The following is a 23,675-nucleotide window of genomic DNA, read 5'->3' as shown; positions in this document are numbered from 1 at the left end:
ACAGTATATTGTAAAATACTACACAGCCTGCAGGTAGCCACACACACACACACACACACACACACACACACACACACACACTAATAAACTGCACACACACACCTTCTCATGTACTCATGCAATTCACATACACATCACAAAGTTACACACACATTCACACATATTATTAAATTAATCACATAGTGCTCACTTCCACTTCTCATGAGACCTACACTTATATGGAAATTCACACACACACACACACACACACACACACACACACACACACACACACACACACACACACAGTACAGTACAGTACATCAACATGCATTAAATCAAGCTCCTTCTTGTTCTGCATTAACAATAAAACTAAATAATGGACAGGAAGTGTATTTGTATGGATGTTGTAATCTGAACACGCGTCTTCCTCTCCACCTCCAGCTGTTTCATTCCCATAAAACTGCACGAGCACACTGAGGAAAACAAACTTTCTACCACTTCCATCATCCTTCTTTTTTACTTATTGACTCCTCGTTTCCACTCCATCTCTTCCTGTCTTATTCTAACAAACATAAATACAAAAAACACCAAGTGTTCAGAATCCAACATGGCAGTCAGCTGAAGACCAGAGCAAAATGTCACACTGACTTTTATCACCTGCGTCTGGTCAAACATGTCACATTATTATCACATTATTAGGGGAGTGTTAAACACATGGCTTTTGTCCAACTGGTCTGCTTACTTTTTCTTACTTTACTTTAAGATCCACATGCATTCCTCATGTTCCTTCTTCTTCTGATAATTTCCTAAATTAATCAGTTTGAGGCTAGAATGACGGTGCAGGCAGAAACAAGAAAGCCAATAGATGTGAAAGTATTTGCATGCGAAAACAAAAATGATACAGGCGCTTGGTTTCACTTTATTAGGATAAATATTTAGGTGAACTATCTGAATAAAGTGATACCGGGTTTTATTCTAGTGAAGAACAATATTCCACTGACAGAGAAAAAGATACTTTAATTAATTTTCCGACATCAAGTTGGTACTCAAACCTTCATGTGTCCTGACTTGACTTCTGCTTGATGTTTGACACTAATGGTGTGAATTAGGCTTTAAAGACTGACTTTTCCTGAAGATTTGAGTCCTTGTGAAATCTCCAGTAGTAAAAGATAATTTGGAGGCTGTTGCACATTAGTGCTGTTTGATTTCATGCATTCCCATTTCTCCCTTCTTTCCTGTTTTCTCAGCAGGCTCATGTGTTGTAACATATCTCATATCTTATTTGCATACAGGTATGCAGGTATGATGTCCTGAGGAAGACAGACAGCACTGGCACAGAATGAAACCGCAGGACAGAATAATGGAAACCCTTGTGCTTCAGATCAGAGCCATAGCTCGGGGATATGAATTTTGTAATGTGCTTCTAGCAGCACTGGTTGAGTGTGTGTGTGTGTGTGTGTGTGACAGTATGTGGCTTTTTATTGGAGTGGGTAGACGCATCTTAGTCACAGTAATTACATAAATCATTATTATAACCTGCTGTGTTTACCAAGATTTCCACTCATCTTTGTTCAGTCAACACACACAACCACACACACACACACACACACACACACACAGCAAAATCCAGTCCAAACAATGTTGCCATAAGTCTGTGAGTCATGACAGTCTGACCATTGATTGACATTGATCTTTTGAAGGAATAACTTTGTATCTTACTTGTAGGGGTCATTGGGGTCCTCAGCGTTGCAGGCCTCAGCGTGTCCGTTACACACACAGCGTCCTCCGATGCTGATGTCTTTGATACTGTAGTAATACTGCAAAATAAAGCCAATATGAGTCATTATAATCAATATGTTGTCATAGAGTTAGATTAGAAGATCGATCCCACTCTCACTCACTCTAAATATGAAGCTGGAACTAAGCTAACCGCATCTTGGTTCTTGGTGGTATCAATCTTTACATTACAATCTCAGCAAGAAAGCCCCTCTTAAAGTGTCAGCCATAAATGAGCCATGAAGCTATGAATATTTTACTTATTAGAAGCTCACATAGCTGAAGCAGATTCAGAAAAAACTGTCAGGTGTAAAGATATTTTGCTGTACGTTTGGAGCTACAAACAATCAGTACTAATTCACTGTCTACAAGGTGATCTCTTTGCTGCAGTCTTACCCTGCGGGTGACAGTGGGGTCACGGAGCGCCTTTCCCATCAGGTGTCCCAGCAGCGTGTTGGTTCTCAGGAAGCGAAGCCGGATGTTGGTGGCCTTGGTGAACTCCCTCAGTACTGGTGAGTAGGAGAAGTTCATGGCCCCGGGCCGACCGTTCACCAAGGACACCACGACCTGGGAGGAGGACAGAGGCATTATCAGCCAACCAACAGGTGTGCAAAATATAAACACTGCAGCCTGGGAAAGGCCTGCAAACATCTGAGCATTATATCAACGAAATCAACCATAAAATATTCAAAATGTACGCTATTATGGTTCTTAATAGCGTTATCGAATAAGTACTTATAATGCCGCAGGGTTGTTTTCTTGTATAGTTCATAGTGTCTTTGTAATGTTTTATGTACAGTTTTAGGGATCTACAGGAATGTTTAATAGGAACATCTTGAAAATGCGGCAACTAACCATTCATTTCATTTTTGATTAATCTACTGACTATTTCCCTATGAGTCTATTTATTTTATGATACATTTTCTGTCAATCAACTCATCGATTATTTCAGCTCTACAGCTATGGATTTTATACACAAACACACTCACCTCTCCATTTTCCAGCGGGACTATGCGTGAATATTCGGTGGTGCAGATGACGTCGTTGTCATTGTTGATCCTCTCAATGGTCCTCTGTCCAAAACGCTCGATACAGTCTCTCTTGGAGGCTACACACACACACACACACACACACACACACAGACAGACAGGGAGACATATAGAGATAAAAAAAAAAAGCAGACAGACAGACAGGGACAAGGAACAGAGAGACAGGAAGAGAAAAAGAAAGCTTCTAATCAGTTCCAACCACATATCTGCAAACGTGTGAACATCCTGTCATGTTAAAGTTGACGAGCATGAAACCATCTTAAGGCTTTTTTTAATGATGCGTCTCAGTGTGATAATTAGAGGAAGCTCTGCATTTTACACAACAGTCCTCCTTAAATATACCTCAGCTGCATTTTTAGCTTCACAACAGCTGAAATAAAGAATCGTCATTCCAAAGGAAATATTAATAACTCTGGAGGAAACCTAACTTTCAACCCTCTTCTTCACCCAGAACATTTTCATACAGTCCCTGAAACCTACATCTGGATGTTTGACATCTTTTATTGGAAAAGGGCTTAAAGCCTTCTGGTTCTATAAAAATAAAGTTACGTTCTTATTGGTGCAACCAATTAACTACCAAGTAACTGATACTGTAGTACATTTCAAGGCAGACTAATAAAGATCCTTCATATGTGTGGCAGCTTCATCATTTAAATTCTGTACTTCTTCTATTTCATGTCATCGTATGAACCTTGGCTGGTGTTAGAGAAACCGTCCTCTCCATTTCAGGAATAGTTAAACTGTAAAAGACAGTTTGAAACTTGAGCTTGTTTAAGTCACATTGTGTCTTTATGAAGACACAGCACACATTCCTGGAATAGTTTCACTTTATCTCAGATTGGTCCTCGACACAGAAGAAGAGTGATAGACTATGAAAACCAGACAAGAAAAAAGAGGGAAGGTTGATTTTATAATGTCAAGATGTCAAATCCAGTCTTACTTACTTGTGTGTGTGTGTGTGTGTGTGTGTGTGTGAGGTGTGGTGTGTGTGTGTGTGTGTGTGTGAGTGTGTTGAGGAGTGTGTGTGTGTGTGTGTGTGTGTGTGTGTGTGTGTGTGTGTGTGTGTGTGTGTGTGCGTGAGTGCAGGTAACAGCTGCAGCAGTTCAAACTAAAACTGTCAAATAGCTCTGAGATTTACAGCTTTGTGGCCAACGTTAATTTACTTTGTACTAGTTACCACACACCCACACACACACACACACACACACTGTCCTCCCTCTGACTGTATAACACTGTAGATTGACACCAGTTAAGCTGCCTTTGTAAAAATGCCGCTCTACTGTCATCATGTGATTTATTCAAACTGGTCAGACTTTAAAAAGGCCTGGAATGTATTTACATATTTCTAATATTTCATCTAATTAAAACAAAGTTACTTTTCTTATTAAGCGCAATTTTCAGGGTTCAAGGAAAAGGAAAAATTTCCTCATCAAGTGGGAGACAATCCCAGGATGTGTCAGCACACCCGGCACCGGAGGACCAATTGTAAACTGGACCTAGCTCATTGGGGTGCAGATTTGGGATGAAAATTAGCTCCAGCTAGCAGTATTTAGGTCAGCTGTCAATGCCTAATGTCAGTCCATGGCTCACTGTTTATCAGGAACCAGGTGTGCCACATTTACGAATCTTCTGGTCCAAGAATGTTTGGCTACCTGGGAAAATGAAAACTTCAGAATATAGATCAGGTCCTAAACAGCGGAAAGAAAAAGACGGATTTTGCCACAGGGGCCGTAAACACAAAAACAAACCGGTCAGTGCTGCGACTGGTTCCAGGCTGCAGAGTTTTGCTTTACTTTGTCTTACTGTTTACCTTTGATAGAGGGGATTTCAAGACCTACAACAGCTCCCAGACTCCTTGATCTGGTTTGGGTGGCTTTAAACAAACAAAAATCCGTTCCTGTGAATATAAAAGTACAGTATGCCTGCAGCAATGTATTCACCACATTGTGGTGTTGTGACTGTCAGCTCAAAAGTTTACTGTCAAGAGTTCATTTATCTGCCATCTTGGACACCTGGAGCAGCTTTCAATAATGCTAATTAATGTCATCATCTGGACACACCGTTCTTTCCCTCACACACACACACACACACACACACACACACACACACACACACACACACACACACACACACACACACACACACACACACACACACACACACACAAGTGAGGCAGACCCAAACCCCCTCTGCCTCTTTCTCTTCAGGTGAATATCAAGCTGCGACCTGTTGGCATTCATGTCTGGAATTCCCCTGCAGCCCACCAGGACTGACAGCTGCCACAGCCAATCAGCAGGCAGCTCTATGATGTAATGATTCCCCCCCCCCCCCAACTCCTCCGACCTGACCAACCAACCAACCGCCTGCCTTCAGGGCTGCTGTTCAACTCTGAGATTAGAGGGAGAGTTAAGCCGAACCCTGGGGGAGGTTAGGAAAGCATGAAGCGATGCTGATGGAATCTGACTCAGTTTGGTCCTAATAACATCTGGAGTCACACATATGCATTGTATAGGTGAGTATTCACGTGAATTCATGTTTCTACTCACAGGCAAAGAACTGCCAGGGTTGGTATGTCTGTCCGAAGTCGATGGATCGCTCCAGAACCCAAAGATCGGGACGGGGAGAGTTAGCGAACTTAATCAACACGTAGGCCACATGGAAGAGCTGCAGAGACACAGAGAAGAAGAAATTCACATTAAAGAACATGTTTAAACATAGTTAACTTTGAGTTGTTTCTGAACATTTCTGCTGCGGTAGATGGTGCACGGTAAGACTTATAACTGCAACATTAAAAACCAACACATCCATCAAAAGCATGAATATATTCAGAACAAATTAGGTCTGATACTAACACTGTCATCAATGTAAAGCTGCAACTAACATTTTCATTATTTTATAATCAGCCAATTCAATTTTTTATAATTCTATTCACATAAGATATGAAATAATGAGGAAACACGCCCATCGTATTATCTCAAAGCCCCGGATGATATACTAAAATTAGTTTTATCCAATCAACAGCGCAAAGCCCGAACAATAACTTCTATGTATCATGTAACAAGAATAAAAGTAGTAACTCTTCACTGCTGACAAGTCAGACTAAGCATAAGTGCATTTTTGCTTGAAAAGCAATTAAAAACAAATCTCATATCAGACTTTATTAAGACTCATGAAACGCATGTGTCTCACCACTGTGTTGTAATGTTTTAAAATAAAAGGTCGGAAACACAAGACTGAATCAAGAGAAGCCACTGTTCCTGATTGGTTATGATGGTTGATGCATTTATGGATTGAAATATGTTTAATGTGCATTTAGAGGACAGAAAAAAATGAAACGGTAGCAAAGGAAAGGATAGAATATGAAACAAATGGAAGAAAAGAACAGACAAAAGAAATGAAAAAAACAGGAAAGTAAAGGGGTAAAGAGGCAAATAAAGGAAATTAAATGAAGGAAAGAAAAGGAAAGGAAATAAGAAAGGAAAGGATGAGGTATGAAACAACAAGAAGAAAGGACAAACTATGAAAGGATAGGATAAAGGAATACGAAACAGGCAAGTAAAAGAGTTAAAGGAAAAGAAAGGATGGGAAAGGAAATGAATGGAAAATACAGGAAATTAAAGGGAAAAAAGGAAAGTAAAGGGGTAAAGAGAGGAGCAAACGAGACAAATTATTCCAATACAACAGACAAAAAGCGAGCTGCCAGCTTCAAATAAAAGCAGTCGACCGCTGCGGCGACCTGTGAAGCTCCTGGGAGACGTCACATCAACAACGACAGCACGTCTGATCTGTTATGTCGTGTTACGTGTTAGGTTAAAAGTTATTATCAAAAAGCTGATTCCTGTCACTAATGAGCCCCAGATGCTTCTCTATCACCCCTCTCCGGTTTCAGCCCCGCTCTCCGGCTGTCTGCAGTCTCCTCTCTTTCACTTGTCATCCCTCATTCATTTCCTGAAAGGGCCTGAAGCTGGTTAGACGGCGATGACAAACTGCTCTCATGGGCACGGAGCCGGAGAGACGAGTTCAGCTGGGCCGCTGCGTCTGTCAGACCTTGAAATCGCTCCCCGGTTGAAACAGTTAAAACTGAAATAACACAATGACGCACATAATGACATTATACCTAATCACAACCACCATTATATACACCTCCCCTGTGTGTGTGTGTGTGTGTGTGTGTGTGTGTGTGTGTGTGTGTGTGTGTGTGCTGGGAGCTCATTTTAAAGTTGATCATGTGAGGATTTAAAGTTTATATAAATAAAAACATATGATGCCCCAACATTGATTGATCCCATAACTACTCATTATTCATGAAGGCATGTGTCATTATAGCGCAACTGGAAGGAGAGGAATATCTTTAGTTTAACATATTTATGGATAAACTATTTTTATTATAGAACAACACGTTTGTTTCTGGTTTTGCTCAGTCAACTTTAAAGAATGAGCATATTTCACACATTTTTAAGATTTAGATCGATCGAGGACCTTGATCCCTGGTTCGAGTTCAGCCAGTGACTTTTCTTACATGTTGTTCCACATCTCTCTCATCCATCATTTCCCGTCATCTCTCTACTGCCCAATCTTAAATAAAGGTACAAAAATATCCCCAAAAGTAAAAAAACTTTTGAGAAGAAGATGAAAATGGAGTATTGTTTTGCAGTAGGTTAGGACACGTTACATGACATGTTCCACACAACGCCACTAAGAAACTTAATAATTTATGACATTATTTGAACCAAAGGGAGAAAGCAATAAGAAGAGAAATTTCAGATTTCACCACCATGTGTTTTTTGGTAATTTTTAGCCTTTTAATTTGATAGTTGACTGCTGTAGACAGTTAACACTGGGAGGGAATGTGGTGTGACAAGCAACAAATGTCCCTGGCTGGAAGTGAACCAAGGACATTGTGGTTTAGTTATATGCACTGTAACCATTAGGCAGCAGTTTTCACTTTTTGGTCAACATTATGACTCACAAAACTGTACCCAACTTATTATGTCTCTAAATGTTCTTGTGCAGCCTTGAAATTCCTCTTTATATTCTGTGTATACATATATTCCTGATGCAACAGTTTTAAGTCTAAAGTAGGGCTGTACTCAACTCAGAGTTTTGTCAGTCGGATCAGACTTTTCGTTCCCTATCTTTTCAGTTCAGCGCCACAATAAATGCCTATATTAGAAGTTCCTGCAGTGGAAATGTGGTCTAAAAAAAAAAGTGCAGACATCCGACTGACAAAATGTTGAAGGGAATGAAGTCCACTCCGGGTCTTCTCGAAATTATCGACTTTTCTCTACTCTAAATGGATGTATATATTCCAGAACGGATGAGGACGCAGTTCCGTATATTCAACAAAGGGTCTCTGACAGTTTTGTTCATAAACGTGCAGTCGGTGCGTACAGTTGACACGGTCAGACATTTTGGGCTGCACACGGAGGCTCATCGCGCAGACCAAAGAGTGTGGCCAGGTGACAAATTTGATGGAACATGGAGATTTGCATGTTAACAAAACCAACCAACTGGTCTTTCTGTCCATGTTACAACAAGTTCAACATTCAGCTGGTGTCTCGCTTTGTCTCGTCATCAGCGCACAAACACACACTCATGCACACTCTTTGATCATCCACCATTGGAGTTTGACCTGTGATCGCCTGACTTCCTCCTTCTGACAGGCAGCTCTGTTGGAAGTGATGAAAACACACACACACACACACACACACACACACACACACACAAAGGCCTGCAAAAACCAATCACTGTGGAATGCCAGAAGTGTGTGTTTCAGGCTGATGAATGAGACAGGAGGAGGAATGGAAGAAGAGAGGGACATGTCATCATCTGTCTTTGTTGACAGAAGAGACTCAAGTTCATCAATCGATCTCTATCTGTCCAACCAGTCATACTCTGCCATTCCAACAACTGATAACATTACAACACTGCAACTTTCAAACTGAAACTTCCACCAATATTTATCGTCATTAAATGTCTGCATTTCGTTCCTCCACTCTCTCCTCTCATTTCTGTAATTTCTTTTCAATGGGGTAGAAAGGGAATACACAGAACAATCTCTCCACATTATCACAACAAAAAGAAAAGCAGCCCAAAGAGAAGTTCACATGCACTGTGTATGTGTGTGTGAAAGAGATCTAAAGGACAGGAAACAGAAAGCGAGGCCTCTACACGTCCCTCAGGGGCCAAAGATATTGAAAGAAAAATCCAGAAGCATTCCTCTGATTCCAGGGTTAAAGTTTGACCTGCTCAGGGAGCAACCTGAAGTTCAGAGAAGGTCCTCAAAGGAACCAAAGGGGTTTCTAACTGAAAACACACGACTGAACACGCAGAGAACTCGGGTGATCTGCTCTGAACTTCAGCACTGATTCAGAGCTGTATGACGTCGACGTTTTACCAGCGAGACGTTATCGCTTTAAGACAAAAAACAGGAAGAGGGTTTTAAGATTTAGTGATTGCAGCTAGTGAAGTGAGTATAAACACTGTTGCATTAGTGCTTCAAGCAGCCTTTGATTATAAAGGCAACAATCCACTTTGCCTACATCTAATATTTTTGGCCTTATCGTATTGTATCATTTTAAATGTTATTATGAATATAAAACCACAAAGATGATGTACCTCTAAGAGTGTGTTGGAAATGAATAAAAAAGGCAGAAAATAAAAGATAAAATGAAATAGGTCATCATTTGAATTAAATACAAAACGTAAAGGATAAATTGTTGTCAGATTGTTGTTAGCCGATGGATTCTGAGACTGATCATACAAACAGATGATTTGCTGTGATTGGCTGTTACTTTGGTCTGAATGAGTGGAGAGCAGTTGCCTCAGTTGAAGTTGGCCTCACAAACTAGAATAAAATGTGAAATTAAACCACCACCCCACTCTGTCTCTCTGTCTCTCTCTCTCTCAGCTGTCTGTCTCCAGCTCTCGGTGGGAGTCAGTCTGTTGCCTGGTTGAAACACACACACTTACACACACTCAACAAAAGGTTTTGCTGACCCTTTTTTTTTTTTCTCCAGCACACACACACACACACACCCCTCCACGGGATTTATGGATTAGTGGCGGCCTCCCAGGTCAGCCTCCCTGAATGCCTGTCAATCCCATCAATCACACTGCTGTTACCACGGCAACAGGCAGCCAGCAACAGGTCAAACAAGGGGGAGAGACGCTGATGGAGAGAGTAAAAAAAGATACTGGAAGAACACTGAAGAGAAGAGAAAACAAAACTGAACAAAAATGACAGAAACAATGTTTGACAGCAGTGGAAACAAAATGAAGAATAAACTCAAGTTTAAGTGCTTTACTCACAACTCAGCACCATCAAAGACGCCTCGAGACCACTTTGTCTCAGACAAACAGACGGACACAGTATTAAAAGTGCACTTAGTAACCCAACGAAAAACCACAAGCGTCACTTCATCGTATAACCTCGCAGGATAGAGCATTCAATAAAAAAAGGCACGAAGAGGTTACAACCTGCACCGACCACTGTGTGATGACAGAAGGAGCAAAGGCCGGAGAGGAGGAGGATGAATGGACGTGGAGATTAATCAGAGGGCCAGTTATCAACCAAGTTTACTGTATTACATACATCTGACTGCCTTTATATTCCCAACCCTACAGAGAGCAGCATTAATGAAGTTTAGTCGGACGCTTTAGTTCAAACACTATTCTTTTAAAAGCTGTGTTATTGCAGGGACCATAGACACCTGATATAACTGACCTCCTTCTACACTCAACCTGACTTCACTACTAAAATGTCATTTCTTTTGAAGTCTAGCAGTGTAAGAAATGTCAATATTAACTCACACTAAAGATACCGTTTGAATGTAAGTTGTATACGCCTGAGGGATACCTTGTATTTGTGTATAGATCTGAAAAATGTGTGTGTGTGTGTGTGTGTGTGTGTCTGGCTCCCGGCTGGTTTAATAATTGTACACATTCCTTGGTGGCACCACATTCCCGGTGCCTCAGGTAACCATGGCAATAAGACGGGAGACACACAACAAAGGGACAGAGGGAAGGATGGAGGGATGAAGGAGGGAGGGAGGAGACAAACCCTGCAGAGAGTGAGAGAGAGAGAGCGCGATAAGAGTGGGCCGATCGACTTGGAATGTCACCTATTGAGACAAAAGTCAAAACTTTGTTCGTGATTTCAAAACTTTTTATGAAAATAACTCTGCAGGTGAATCCACACGGTGCAACCACTTTTTCTTCAGAAATGATATATTCTCATTAAGAGTTGAAATGATTAGCCAATTAATGGATTAGTGAGTCAATCTACAAAAAGATTAATCAGCTAGAATTTTAATAATTGATTAATCAAAAAATAATCGGTTTATACTTTGGAAACGGAAACATTTGCTAGTTTTATTAGTCTTCTATGAATGCATTATATTTGGGTTTTGGGCTGTTGGTTGGACGATAAAAGGCATTTGAAGATTCAACCTTAAAACATTAAAGACATTTTTTGGACTAAACAACCAATCCATCCATCATATTATATAATATATTGTAGTATAATAGAATAAAATATGATGGAAAATTTTCCAATCAAACGCCTAATTTGTATCATGTAAACATCAAGTTAAAATGATTTCTTCAGTATCCAAAAGTTCCCTCAGGACTTAAAAAAAATGTCTCTTTTTCTCTGAGTTCCAATGTTTTGACATTATAAAGAAAAAATAGCTTTAATTTCACATCTGGATCAATATCAAAATGTAATCAACTGTCCTTTGGCTCAGAGGCGAACTGGTCTCTGTGGGGCGGCCGCAATAATCGAAATGAAATCACAAAGTATAATTATGATTACTGAAATAAATCTAATAAATGTGAATTAATTGCGACTCCACAGAGGAATAAACACCTGAAGGCCGGGACGGCTGACAGGAGGAACAGATGGAGAGGATAAACAACAGAGGATAGACAATGATAGAATGACTCATATTACAGTGTGTTCTTCAGTGAAGAAGAGAAATCTAGAAAAAGCTAGCAATGATGAGTCTTCTAATGAATTAACTGTCACAAATATTTAGAAATTCCTGCAAAAGTGAACCCAAAAGTATTCATTGCATTTGAGAAGCTATTTGGTATTTTGGATTGTTAAACTGATTATCAGAATGGCCCGATACATTTTCAATCACTTAACTAACTGATTGATTGACAGCTAATCTGAGCACTAATGCACACTGAATGGACTGGAATCAGTCTGGAGCTGAGCTTTTAAAGGTTGCGTCCCAGAAGAAAAGGCTCTTTAATCACAGCTCACAGCTACAGTGACACCAGTGTGTGTGTGTGTGTGTGTGTGTGTGTGTGTGTGTGTGTGTGCGTGTGGGGACGCGTGTGAGATATCTCTTTACAGTAAGCCAGGCGGATGGGCAGATTATTTTGGCGTCTTGGGGGCGTTGAGAGAGAGAATGAGTGTGTGTGAGGTTGATAAGAGGCAGAACTGAGGAAATAATGGCAGTGCTGTAAAGGAGAGATGGAGCTGCAGCTGCATCTGTCCGCATATGGAAGAGATTGAAAGGATTAGTCCGTGGTTATAACTGCTTCCCCTCACTGGGAGAATATTTTAATAAAGCATGGTAATATTAACGTATCCAGTAGGTTACGTGTATATATGTTCGATGATTCCCCTTGAGATGGATTTTGCATCTGGCAAAGGATGCAATTATGCTAAAAGATTGAGCCAATCCATTGATTATTCAACTGACTTGATAATTGATCATCAATTAAGTTATTTTCAAAGCAAAAATGCCAAACATTCACTGTTTCCAGCTTCTTAAATGTGAGAATTTGCTACTTTTTGGGGAGTTTTGGACAGTTGGGCAGACAAAACAAGCAATTTAAGAGGCTTAAATTGCAGCCCAAATTGCAAATGCTTTTTATTTCTCAATTAGTCTTCGCCTTTCCCAAATTTTTTTTTGGCTTGCAGGTTGGAAGTTTAATTTAGAAATGATCAAGATGCCGGTTTAGGTAGAAAATGTCCTGGAAATGCACTCTTTCTGCCACATCTTTCTCATGGTACTAAACAACAAACTGACTGAAAATTCCTTAAAAAGTAAAACCGTTTCGGTGCATCAGCCAACTCAGAGCTCAAACAGGCGCCTTGAGAAACGGGTCAATGAGACAGGATCTGAAAAGATGAGGTCTGTAGGGAGTAGTTGACAAACAGCATGTGTTTCTTAGAGTAAAAAGGCTTCAACTATAGCTGTGTGCTCCAGACTTCTTTCTACCGGATAATAAAACATCTTTCACGACTCTGCAAAATGTGATCTGTCTGATTCTTTTCCAGAGCAACAAATTATGACACTGTCCTTGAGAGACATTAATCCTTCAGTTCATTCTGTTTCCACTGACTCTTTTTATTATCTGACAGTCGGTGTGTAATCTGTCTCACTCCGCCTATGCAGACAGATCCAGTGGTGCCAGGCTGAGGAGCAGCTGTTGTAATCACACACACACACACACACACACACACACACACACACACACACACACACACACACACACACACACACACACACACACACACACACACACACACACAATCCCCAGTAGAAGAAAGTAAAAATTTGATTCACTTTCTGTGCAGCGTATCAGTGTATCTCTCTGGAGAGACGACAACTGCTGTGTGTGTGTGTGTGTGTGTGTGTGTGTGTGTGTGTGTGTGTCTGTGTCTGTGTGTCTGTGTGTAGGGCTTGGACAGCTCCCAGGGAAGGTCATTCCTCACATTCCAAGTCAATCTCAGTGTCTCTCGTGTACCTCTCTTTCCTTTCCTAATCCTCCCCGAACATGAATTCATCTAAACCTTCTTTTCCATCTCTCTTTTCCCCCCTCCTTTTCTTTCTTTTGTTCCAACCCGACTTTCAGGTGTGTTTGGAATTGCAAAGTATATTTAGGAATTTCAGGCGGATTTATGGAACACTTTCATTCTTGTGACAGGTTGGGGCGAGGGCGGCATAGAAAACATGGATTAGGTCTTTGAATGGGAAAAATTTTAGCAATTTTCTTTTTAAACGTTTGCATGGAGAAACGTCACACTGCAGGAGGAAATTCATTTCTGTCTGTACATCAGGGGCGTCTAGTCTGCACTGCCCCCTTTATCTCTCTCTCTCCAGGGGTCCGGGATTGTCAGTCTACTCTCCCTTCAGAATTCCAGGACAGAATTCCAGACAAAGATTCCTGAGGGAAGACTCTCACAGCTCCTCTTAGATTTCAGTGAGAACATTTTAAGGGTTAAGGGACAGTTTAAGGTTTCGCTGTTCAAAACGAGACGCTCCCTTAAACATGTCTTGTTGAGTTACAAGGGCTGAAAGCGATACCGTGTCTATCAAAGCAGAGGCTTTGACTTTTCCACAGTCGACTGATTTATCCTCCAACGCAACCGAGACGCTTACTGGGCTTGGAAACTTGTATTGTGTCAATTTGGCATGACAACAGGGAGAAGCTAAGGGATCAGTATGCTTCGTGCCAAGTGTCATCTAAAAACGTGTACAGGAAGAAGTGTTTCTAGTTGTACAAATGAGTATATAATAATATAAAACAGGCATCATTGTCAGATTGTTGTTTTTTCAATTAGTATGAGGCGAATTAATGCCAACACCTTGTCAGGATATGCCACTGCTACAACATGCCACAAAACATTTCATCACATTTGCAGTCATGTATGCCAAAGGGAGGCATTTATTATCTTTACCCAGAACTTCCAGTCCTGATCAAGATAAAATGTAACCTTTAAAAGACAGAGATAAGACTGGTCTGAAGTGGGTTTTAGTCTAGTTTAGCCCCAGGCAAAGGGTGGGAATAGCTCACTTTTAAAGCTGCAAATGTCACATTCAACTCTGGGATAACCAACCTTTAAGCCCTCTTGTAATTTCCACAAATTATCTGCAGCTGTGATTAAAACTCAGAGAGAAATAAACGGAACATAAACTCAAATTCCTTACTTTAAAACATTTTGACAACTTATTAGCAGCTGTCAGTAGTTCCCCAGATAGAAAAAGGTGCCATGGAACTACACATTATTCACGGGTCTGTAAATGAAAGGAAGAGACCAACCAACACGTTCAGAGAAGTGTAGCTAATAACAGCCTGCATGTTCCCAATAACCACCTCGATATTCCAGCTACACAGTCGTCCAGGTGGCATTTCACTGCCCAGAGGCTAAAGATGTACAGGAACAACCTGCACCTTCACACCTTTAACACCTATACATCCATGCAGCCGGCCTATACACGCTCAGCCAGTGATCTCTGTGTTTCTAAAACACTTCAGAAATGTAAAGATTACAGACTCTCTGCCTTTATCTTTCAATCTTCATGCTGGTTTGCATAGTGTTAAAAGCTTCTGCACGTAGCCATATATACCACCCCTGACATGTCAGTGCAGGAAAAGAGAAGCTGGGTTAAGACTTGGTGATATGATGCGTTCCAGGGATGTCGCAAAGGTGGAAATACTGACTTCCCTCTGGAAAAAAAAACAAACTGGAATGACATGACCCCTCAAGATGGAATTTATAGTAGGAGAGCAGGGCGAGGTTTCAACTCAGATCCAGCAGTTTGATTTATTTATCCACTGTACTCGATGCTAAGTCATAATTACAAGATATTACATTTTTAATATATATTATATTATTATAGATTTTAGAAAACTGCATGCAATATACATAAAATCTGAGCAAAAAGTCCCTGTAACGTCTAACATCATCAGCTATGTGGTGGTTAGGGGTTCAATCACAGTCTTATTGAGAATCGATACAACATCACAAAACAAAATGTTGCATTACAATATTTTTTAATATTTTCTTACAACCCTACATCCATGTTCCCCTCGTTTCTTCCAAGCTGGACAACAAGAAGGTCTCTGGGAATTTCAGATTTCCCAGCTTTGTACTGAACGGAGCACTGGAGAGGAGAAATAAAAAGGTGACAGAGAGAGGGGGAAGCGGATGAGAGCTGAAAGGGGAAGATGATGAGAAGAGTGGTCAAGATAGTGAGAAAAGAAAAGCAGACATGAAGAAGATAGGGGGAGAAGGACGAGATAAGAAAGATAGCTCCCGTCATGGAAAGACAGACAGTGGCCTCTTCTCAGAGAATACTTATCCGAGCAGACAAGGAAGGGAGGGAGGGAGGAAGAGAGGAAGAGAGGAAGAGGAGGGTAAGAGAAAAGACAGAGCGAGGGAGGGATGGAGAGAAGACATTAAGTTGTAATTGAAAAGTTTAGTTTTATGCATGTTCTGCCTCTGCAGTGTTCATTTATTAGACAGAAGTTTGGTGAACTGTCTTTCTGCGAGATCACAGATTTCCTGGGGGGCCAAAATAAGATGATGCTATTTTGAATTTTTTTTTTTTTGACATCCCAGTTGTATCTGAGAGCAATCTTTATCATGTAGAAACAAGATCCTTAAATGAACAAACTGCTGGATAGAACCGGACAGACTGCTTGAAATATGGCTATCGTGAACACAGCCTTAGCAAAAAGAGAAAGACAGAGAGAGCGGAGAAGAGGGACAGGTGAAGGTGAAATAGGTAGCGGAGTGAAAAGAGGAGGGGTGGGAGGTGAAACAGATAGAGGAGGCCCGGAGGAACAGTTTATCCTCCGGGTTCTTCTACAGATTGATGCCTTGTTCCACAACTTTGTCTGACAGTTTCCACATCCCCCCAGGATGTGGAAACTGCTGCACAGTGTGTGTTTGTGTGTGTGTGTGTGTGTGTGTGTGTGTGTGTGTGTGTGTGTGCGTGTGCGTGTGTGTTGTACATTTATCTTTGTGTGTTTTAAACCTTGAGAGTGAGGACATTTGTGAAAAACGAGGACAATTTGTTTCCGGTCGTTGCCTCAGAGTCAAATTCCATGTATGCCTAAAAATACTTGGCCAATAAAAGCTTATTCTGAGTGTTCAATAGACTGTATAAGCGTTAAGGGGTTTAGTGTTTAGGTTAGAATTAGGCATGGAATTTACCTTGGTATATTGGTGCATGACATTTAAAACAGTGCGGGAAAATATATAATCTGACACTGAATGAAGGCAGCTTTAATTTTAGGTTAAAGGTAAGGGTTAGGCATGAGTGCATTATGTCGTTGAGGATCTTTAAAAGTAAGTAGAAATACAAACGTGTGCTTATGTGATTGCTAGTACATACTAGCATATTTCTGGTTCAGGGCTGAAGGATTGTAGGTCTTAAGGAGGTGAGAGACTGGGTTTAGACATTCCAGGATGAATTACCCTCATCATGTCCTCAATTATTACCATCAGCCTTTTCTCTCTCTCTCTTCAGCACCACTGTACACCCCGAGGCTTCACCTCCCTAATTACAAAGTCTGTCTCACTAACATTTGAAGACTTGTATTCAGACATGAAATATTTTGTTGAGTTGAAATCAACATGTGATCCTCCAGAAAAATAATAAGGGTCAAATCTTTTTCAGCTGTATTTGAGATATTACACCAGACACAGCTAATGCAGACAATACAGCACTTTGGAAAAATACTGTATGGGTTTTTTTTTGCCAGTCTGCTGCTTTATAGAGGGTGCAAAAAGAGGGTGATTTGAAGAGTCTGATGAAGAAGTTTAAGGTGATCAAAATGATTAAGCATCCACTAGGTTGTATTTGATTCTAAAGTACATTTAATAGCAAATAAATAGTAGAATTGTGAGATTAAGACCTGATTAAACACTGATTTCAAAATAATTTTGCCTCAGATTCAGCTCTGACCTATTCTTCTAGTCTGTATTCAATTACATTTACTGATACAAATGTCTCTATGTGTGACACAAAAAAGCTTTATTTATTTATTTATTTATTTTTCTTTTCATCTAGTAGTCTTGTTGGTCGAGAAGTTAAAATGTCTGCTTGTTCCCAATTTGAGTGTAACAGGTTTTTAAAAATCTGTCAAAGTGATAACATAATACTGACAAAGTTCAGAAGTTTCCCAGCTCCCCCACAGAAAAAGTCAGCTGAAATGTTGCAGCCTGACACAGTGAAATGACCATGAAATTCACCTGGGAAATAGTGCTGTACATGTTGCAAATGTGTCCAGACCCAAAGAGGAGAGGAACTATGGGAAAAAATAGGCCCAGAAAGGGAGGACAGAAGCAGAGATTAGGGAGGCTTCCTCTCCTGTGACCTTGACTTTCTCCACGTTCCTGATCCACTCCTGCTTTCATATGTTCCCTCCATCCCTTATTATGACAGACAGCTGGGGCAAATTCCATAATTAGTGAAGAACGGGAGGAGGAGTGATAAGGGAGAGAGGAAGGGGGGAGTACAGGTTGTCCGAATGAAGAGAGAAATGGAGGAGGAGAGAGGGGGAGTTTGAAGAAACTCTTCAAGGTGAAACACTGAATGAATTACATTCAGGCACAGACCTACAATAGTGATCTGTCTTGTATCAAATACAGTCAAGATTCCTTTTTCCAACAGGTTGGGTATAAATTGACCCAGGACATACCTGGAACCAGTCGTGTCTTTGTTCCTTTAAATGTATGTTCTCAAAGGCAAATTCTTTCTATCAAATGGTTCAATATACCGTAATATCAGGGTTGACCCAGAACAATGTTTAACAGAGGTGGTACGCCACACAAATCCCGACTTCTAGTCTCACAATCAATTTAGTCAGTAGTCTTAACAATAGACGTACGTGGCAATAGACCACTGGAAAATGTTGAAAATCATGAACAATGAAGTCGATAAATGAAGTTTTTAAAATTTGTTAACCTTAAAAAAAACAGTAACAGCCTCATTATCTGGTTCCTAATCACATAACTGTGTTTTAAAGCTGTTAATGTTCATTCTTGACATTGAAAACAGTCGTTTAACAAACTAATCTTAAAGGTCCAGTGTGCGACATTTAGGAGAATCTATTGGCAGAAACAGAATATAATATTTAAAAGGTATGCAACGTGAAAAAAACATTTAAAATCCAGCTGGCATTACGTTTCCTTCTAAACTTATTGGCTTTGCAATTAACTGTAAATAAATGTTATTTCTAGGAAGCAGGGTTGCAGTTAATTAGTTAAGAACTCAAGCTGAGGGACACTCTGCTTGTCTCCACCTCCCCCATGTGCAGCGAGGTCAAAGGTCAAGGTGTGGAGCTGGTGGGGAGTCATTATCGTCTTGTTCAAGGTCAACACTGAGGTTTGAACTCTGAGGGACTAGGACACAGTACAACCCTGTGGACGTACTGGTGAACTAGTTCCAGACACATGTTGACATGTCACAGCAGCAGAGACACAGGTGTAATTAATTACATTAAAGGTGGCTGTGCTCCATTTAAAGGCTCTCTGGAGCTCTCGAACTGGCTAAACTACAACAACTGAGGGACTCTCTGATTGGACACAGAGCTCATTAACTACATAAAGATATTAGCGAGAGCCATTTTCTTTGGTGCATACGGTGTCCGTCATGCTGACAGGCAGCCAGACAGAAATGTTCTGGACCATGTCAGATATTCCCAGTATGTGTTACAGTGTAAGGCTGAATGTTAATGGCGACTGGGAGTGCTGAGGCTCCCCAGCTGTTGGCTTAAATGGAACCAGTCACAGTTGCTGCAGCTCTCAGCTTGTTTCCCCTCCGTCGCTAATAAACACCTCCTCTCTCTGTCAGTACAAATGACTTTCTGTATCCGTCTGCTTTGACGGCGGGGGCGATCCTGCGGGTGTTCACAGGGTCACAAGTTCAATCCCTGCGGACAGCTGATGGTGACTCATTTATGTGTCCCAAACCGCAGGTTGGAGAGATATGTGACAAGGAACAAGAGTAGAGCTCAGAAATGACTACGAACACACTCGTAACATCTGCCTCTCGATTCCAACGACACACACATACACACACACACACACACACACACACACACACACACACACACACACACACACACACACACACACACACACACACACACACACACACACACACACACACACACACACCTCTCTCTCAGGCCGTCCCCATACTATCTCAGTGTGATGAGGTTTTAAATGCTGACTTTGCCCTGTGGAGCGCATCACGGTCAGTCACAGTCTCTGAACTCTGGCTAAGCTTCATTAAGACACTGTGTGTGCTCAGCTAGTGGTTAACAAACACACACATTTATGCAAACAGGAATGAGAACATGCACACACACCCACATTTAGTCAGTTAAAGCTGATCATTCAGTCCGAACCTTCTATTGTCTCTTTCTTTAGAGAGTTTTTCAAGGATTTTAGACTTGAGAGACTTTACTCAAAGCTGATTATTATCTAAAGGATCAACAGGAGATTTAAAGAACTGCTTCTGAACATGCATGATTCAAACACTGATGCAACATTCAGAAGGTTTGGGGGGAAAATGTTGCTGAAACTGCTAAATAATAACACACACAAAGACAAGAACCTATAAAATAGAAAGAAAGCTAAATATAGTACATAATCAGTCATCTCATTTTGGAACTGAAGTAGTGAAAACAGGATTTGCTTTTAGTTTTTTGATCCAACTTTGGCTGCTTCCAGAATTACAAAATTCCACCTGCCAATGTAAATATCTTGCCGGACTATATCATGCAATTATTGGGCTGTACATGTAAGCTGGAGTCGACCTTTTCTACGGTTTCTGTCTGATTTAAAGAGCTCATAATTGTGACCAAGGGACAATGTTAGAGTTTGGACAGATTGGACTGATCATGGATGGAGAATTTGACATTACAACAAGCATAATATCAAACAGCCTGCAGGCATTTATTGAACTGATTTTGTTCCTGACTTTTATCAGTTTGGAGACGTATTGCTTACTCTAAATTGATTCTACAGTATCTCGACACATCTCCAGAATCAATACATTTCAATTTACAATCAGTCCAAGCTATTAGAGAACTTTGTATGCTACCTATCCATGTGCACACACAGCCTGCCGTTGACTCAAACAGATCGACCCCCACAACACACACAAACACACACCTCCTGTCCACTCCCATTCACCATTTTATGACTTAACTATGGGAAAACACTCCCCACTGTTTGCTGTCCTCCCCTCCTTCTCTCATCCCTCCATCCCCCCCTCCACTCCTCTGTTTGTACGAGGGGGAAGACATTCCTGTAGCTACACCACTGTAAGGCCAGATTTAAAACGACAGCGGTACTGCATCAAAGGTTCCTCCTTCATTTCACTGCACTGGCACAGTGACAGTGCCGCCATAGGTAAACATTGCTGGGTAATCCAATAAAAAGCTGACGGTGGCACAACTTTTGTCCAATCTTTTCTTGCAACGTGTTGCATTCAACAATCAAATATGTGGAAGATTGCATCCCAACAGTCTATAATGGACCTTGTAGCATTGTACTAACACTAACACTGTTACGCTGCTCACACCTCTAGCATCAACGTATAAGAGCCACATTCTTTGTCGTGTAGCGCTATAACAACTCTCTGGTCTGGACAATGTGATCAAACTACTCCTACGACTTTTAAACATTTTAAACAAAATTTAAACATCACATGCAGCTAAGGACAAGCTGAGACTTTGGAAACCTACAAGCTAATCTAACAAAATGCCAGCAAAAATAAAGAATTTACGGGTTTATCTTTGGTTATAAGAGGTAAATAATAATAAAACAAATTAAAAGAAATTCTGTCCAGATTCCAAAATAAACTGAAATAGCATGTATGTTTGTGTATGTAATTTTGTCACCATCTGACACCACCTAAAAGTACAAAAAAACCTAACTAAATCTGCACGTTGGCCTCTTTGGGTCAAGTAAAACAGTTCCGATAAAAAAGTCACAGATTTGATCCTTGAGATCTTGAACTGACAGTGTTGGTCTGGATTTAATTAAATCCCTGAAAAATATCTGATTCAGATATGAATGCCTGCATTTAAGAGGAATGTGTACCCTGCTGGTTGACTCACATGTTTCACATTGGGAATATTAATTATGGATTTGTCTTTTTTCTGTGCTGCCTTCTGTTTTCATGATGTTTAACATGAACACCAGTATACTTCCACCTGTGTTCATCAATAGAAATGTAGTGTAAGGACCGGACACACCAACCCGATTATCGGCTCCAGTCGGCGTCGGTTTGGTGTGTTCAGAGGCACTTTTTTGACCGACTCAGGGAGACGGGAACCGACTGATCAGTCCGAGTGCTTTTCTGCCGACGGTCGGTCGTCGGGTTGGTGTGTCCTGGCCTAAGACGAACTTAGTGACCTATACTTCCTCTATACCCCCTTTCTTTCCTCTCATGCACCTTCGTTTCATTCACCAGCAAGACAAGAGGGGAAACTCAAACAGTCTGCTGGAGTTGACCTGGTTAAAACCAATATTTACTATCGCATTAACAAGGGCAAACCCTTCTCTTTGTCCTCCTCCTCACACACTGTTGCTTTTTTGTCCCGTTTCTTCACATTTTATCATATGTGTGCCTGTCTGTCTACTTCCATTCACAGAAAACACTGATAAGCAAAATATGGGGGAAAGATAACTTATGCACTGCAGAAAGTTTTCATGGCAAACTCCATTCCAGCAACTTTTAAAGAGAGAATGTGGGAGAGAAAAGCAAGAGGAATCCTGTCTTTAACACAGTGCTGGAGAGAAATCAATGATGATGACTGAGCTTCTTCAGATTTGTTTCTTGACACTAGCTAACCTCGATCAATTCTAAAAGTATCAAGGTAACAAAAAACAGTACTTATTTTCAGGCTGAAAATGGGCTGTTTCTGTTACCTTAGAATGACACGTTTTCATCTTAAGAGGGACTGGGTCCTCTTCTACGGGGGCTGCCATGTTAAACCACCATGCTTCTAAAGTAGCCCAGAATGGACAAACCAAACGCTGGCTCTAGTGCCATTCGGATTTTTCGCGGTCACAATAGTTTCTCCTTTAAACGTGAAAGTGTAAAAATAAGTAATTGGAGGTTTTACAGTAAACACAGCATCAGAGTTAAATCTGGCTCGTATGACTCTACTTCTTCTATCACACTAAATGAGCTCATTGTGTGATAGCAGGCAGACATTAGCATCAGTCTATTCTTAGTCTGGCTTGGCAGAGCAGGAAGAAAACTGCTCAAAGTCACTGGTGTCCTTCAGGGACGACGAGCCTGGCAAAGAAAGTGTTTTTCTGTCTGGGTTTCCTCCACGGAGGAAGCTGCACACACTTCTTACACAGTGCAGCTGGACATCCACAACGTGACCAATACGGATTGATGCCTATATCTGATAACTGGATATTGTTAAGCTTTTTATATGTCTGTATCCACAATGTTAACATTTTAATAGTCTGGAATCTTGGGAAAAAAGCTTATTTGCTTTCTTAACATTTCTGAGCTGCTGGACAGGGGTTTCTCCCTCTTTCCCAGCATTGCTCAGCCACGCTAAACACATTCAACTGAGACAAAACTTCACATCACGGTAACTGTTTGACATCCTCGAGTGCGTCACACACCTGGCACACTGCGGAGCATTGCATTGTTTTACACGCACAAAAAGGATGCAGTGAGTTGTATTTTCTTATACTGCAGTTTGAAAATGATGGTTAGGGTATATCTAATTAGGAAACTATTACTGAAGCCTTTTGCCTAACTTCACAACAACAATCCAAACTTCTCCATCCCACCTAAACCAGAGTAAAAGTGGGTTAAAGTTGGGTTTGTGTCAGGGACACACAGCTCAAACAGTCCTTGAAAAAGCTAGATATCCCTAGAATACCAAACAAGTAAATTTGTGTTATCCGAATGCCTGTGTACTTGTCCTTGGAAAGACCATATTTCCTTAAAAAGAGAGGAAAACTCCTTCAGGTTTTCTGAACTGCAGAATGAGGAACTGAATACAATACAGAAGTATATGTAGTTTGTCTGCACTCACCTGAAGTGACTAACTAACTGATCTCATCTCCCT

The 23,675-nt window shown here is 40.8% G+C and overlaps 1 protein-coding gene across 2 annotated transcripts in view; it reads right to left on the bottom strand.

Annotated features, from left to right (window-relative positions):
* lama5 (laminin, alpha 5) overlaps window positions 1-23,675 on the bottom strand; it is a 93,895-nt gene that overhangs the window by 52,494 nt on the left and 17,726 nt on the right. For both annotated transcript variants that reach the window (XM_051424293.1, XM_051424294.1), the window contains exons 3-6: window positions 5,354-5,471; window positions 2,748-2,866; window positions 2,155-2,325; window positions 1,702-1,799 (exon numbers count right to left, since the gene is read on the bottom strand). In XM_051424293.1, coding sequence (XP_051280253.1) covers window positions 1,702-1,799; window positions 2,155-2,325; window positions 2,748-2,866; window positions 5,354-5,471 — 506 coding nt within the window. The remainder of the gene's footprint in view (window positions 1-1,701; window positions 1,800-2,154; window positions 2,326-2,747; window positions 2,867-5,353; window positions 5,472-23,675) is intronic.

The sequence above is a fragment of the Dicentrarchus labrax genome, unplaced genomic scaffold, assembly GCF_905237075.1.
Source record: "Dicentrarchus labrax unplaced genomic scaffold, dlabrax2021, whole genome shotgun sequence".
Classification (NCBI taxonomy): domain Eukaryota; kingdom Metazoa; phylum Chordata; class Actinopteri; family Moronidae; genus Dicentrarchus; species Dicentrarchus labrax.
Note: the sequence above shows the minus strand (reverse complement) of the source record. Positions and strands in the feature narration are given on the sequence as shown.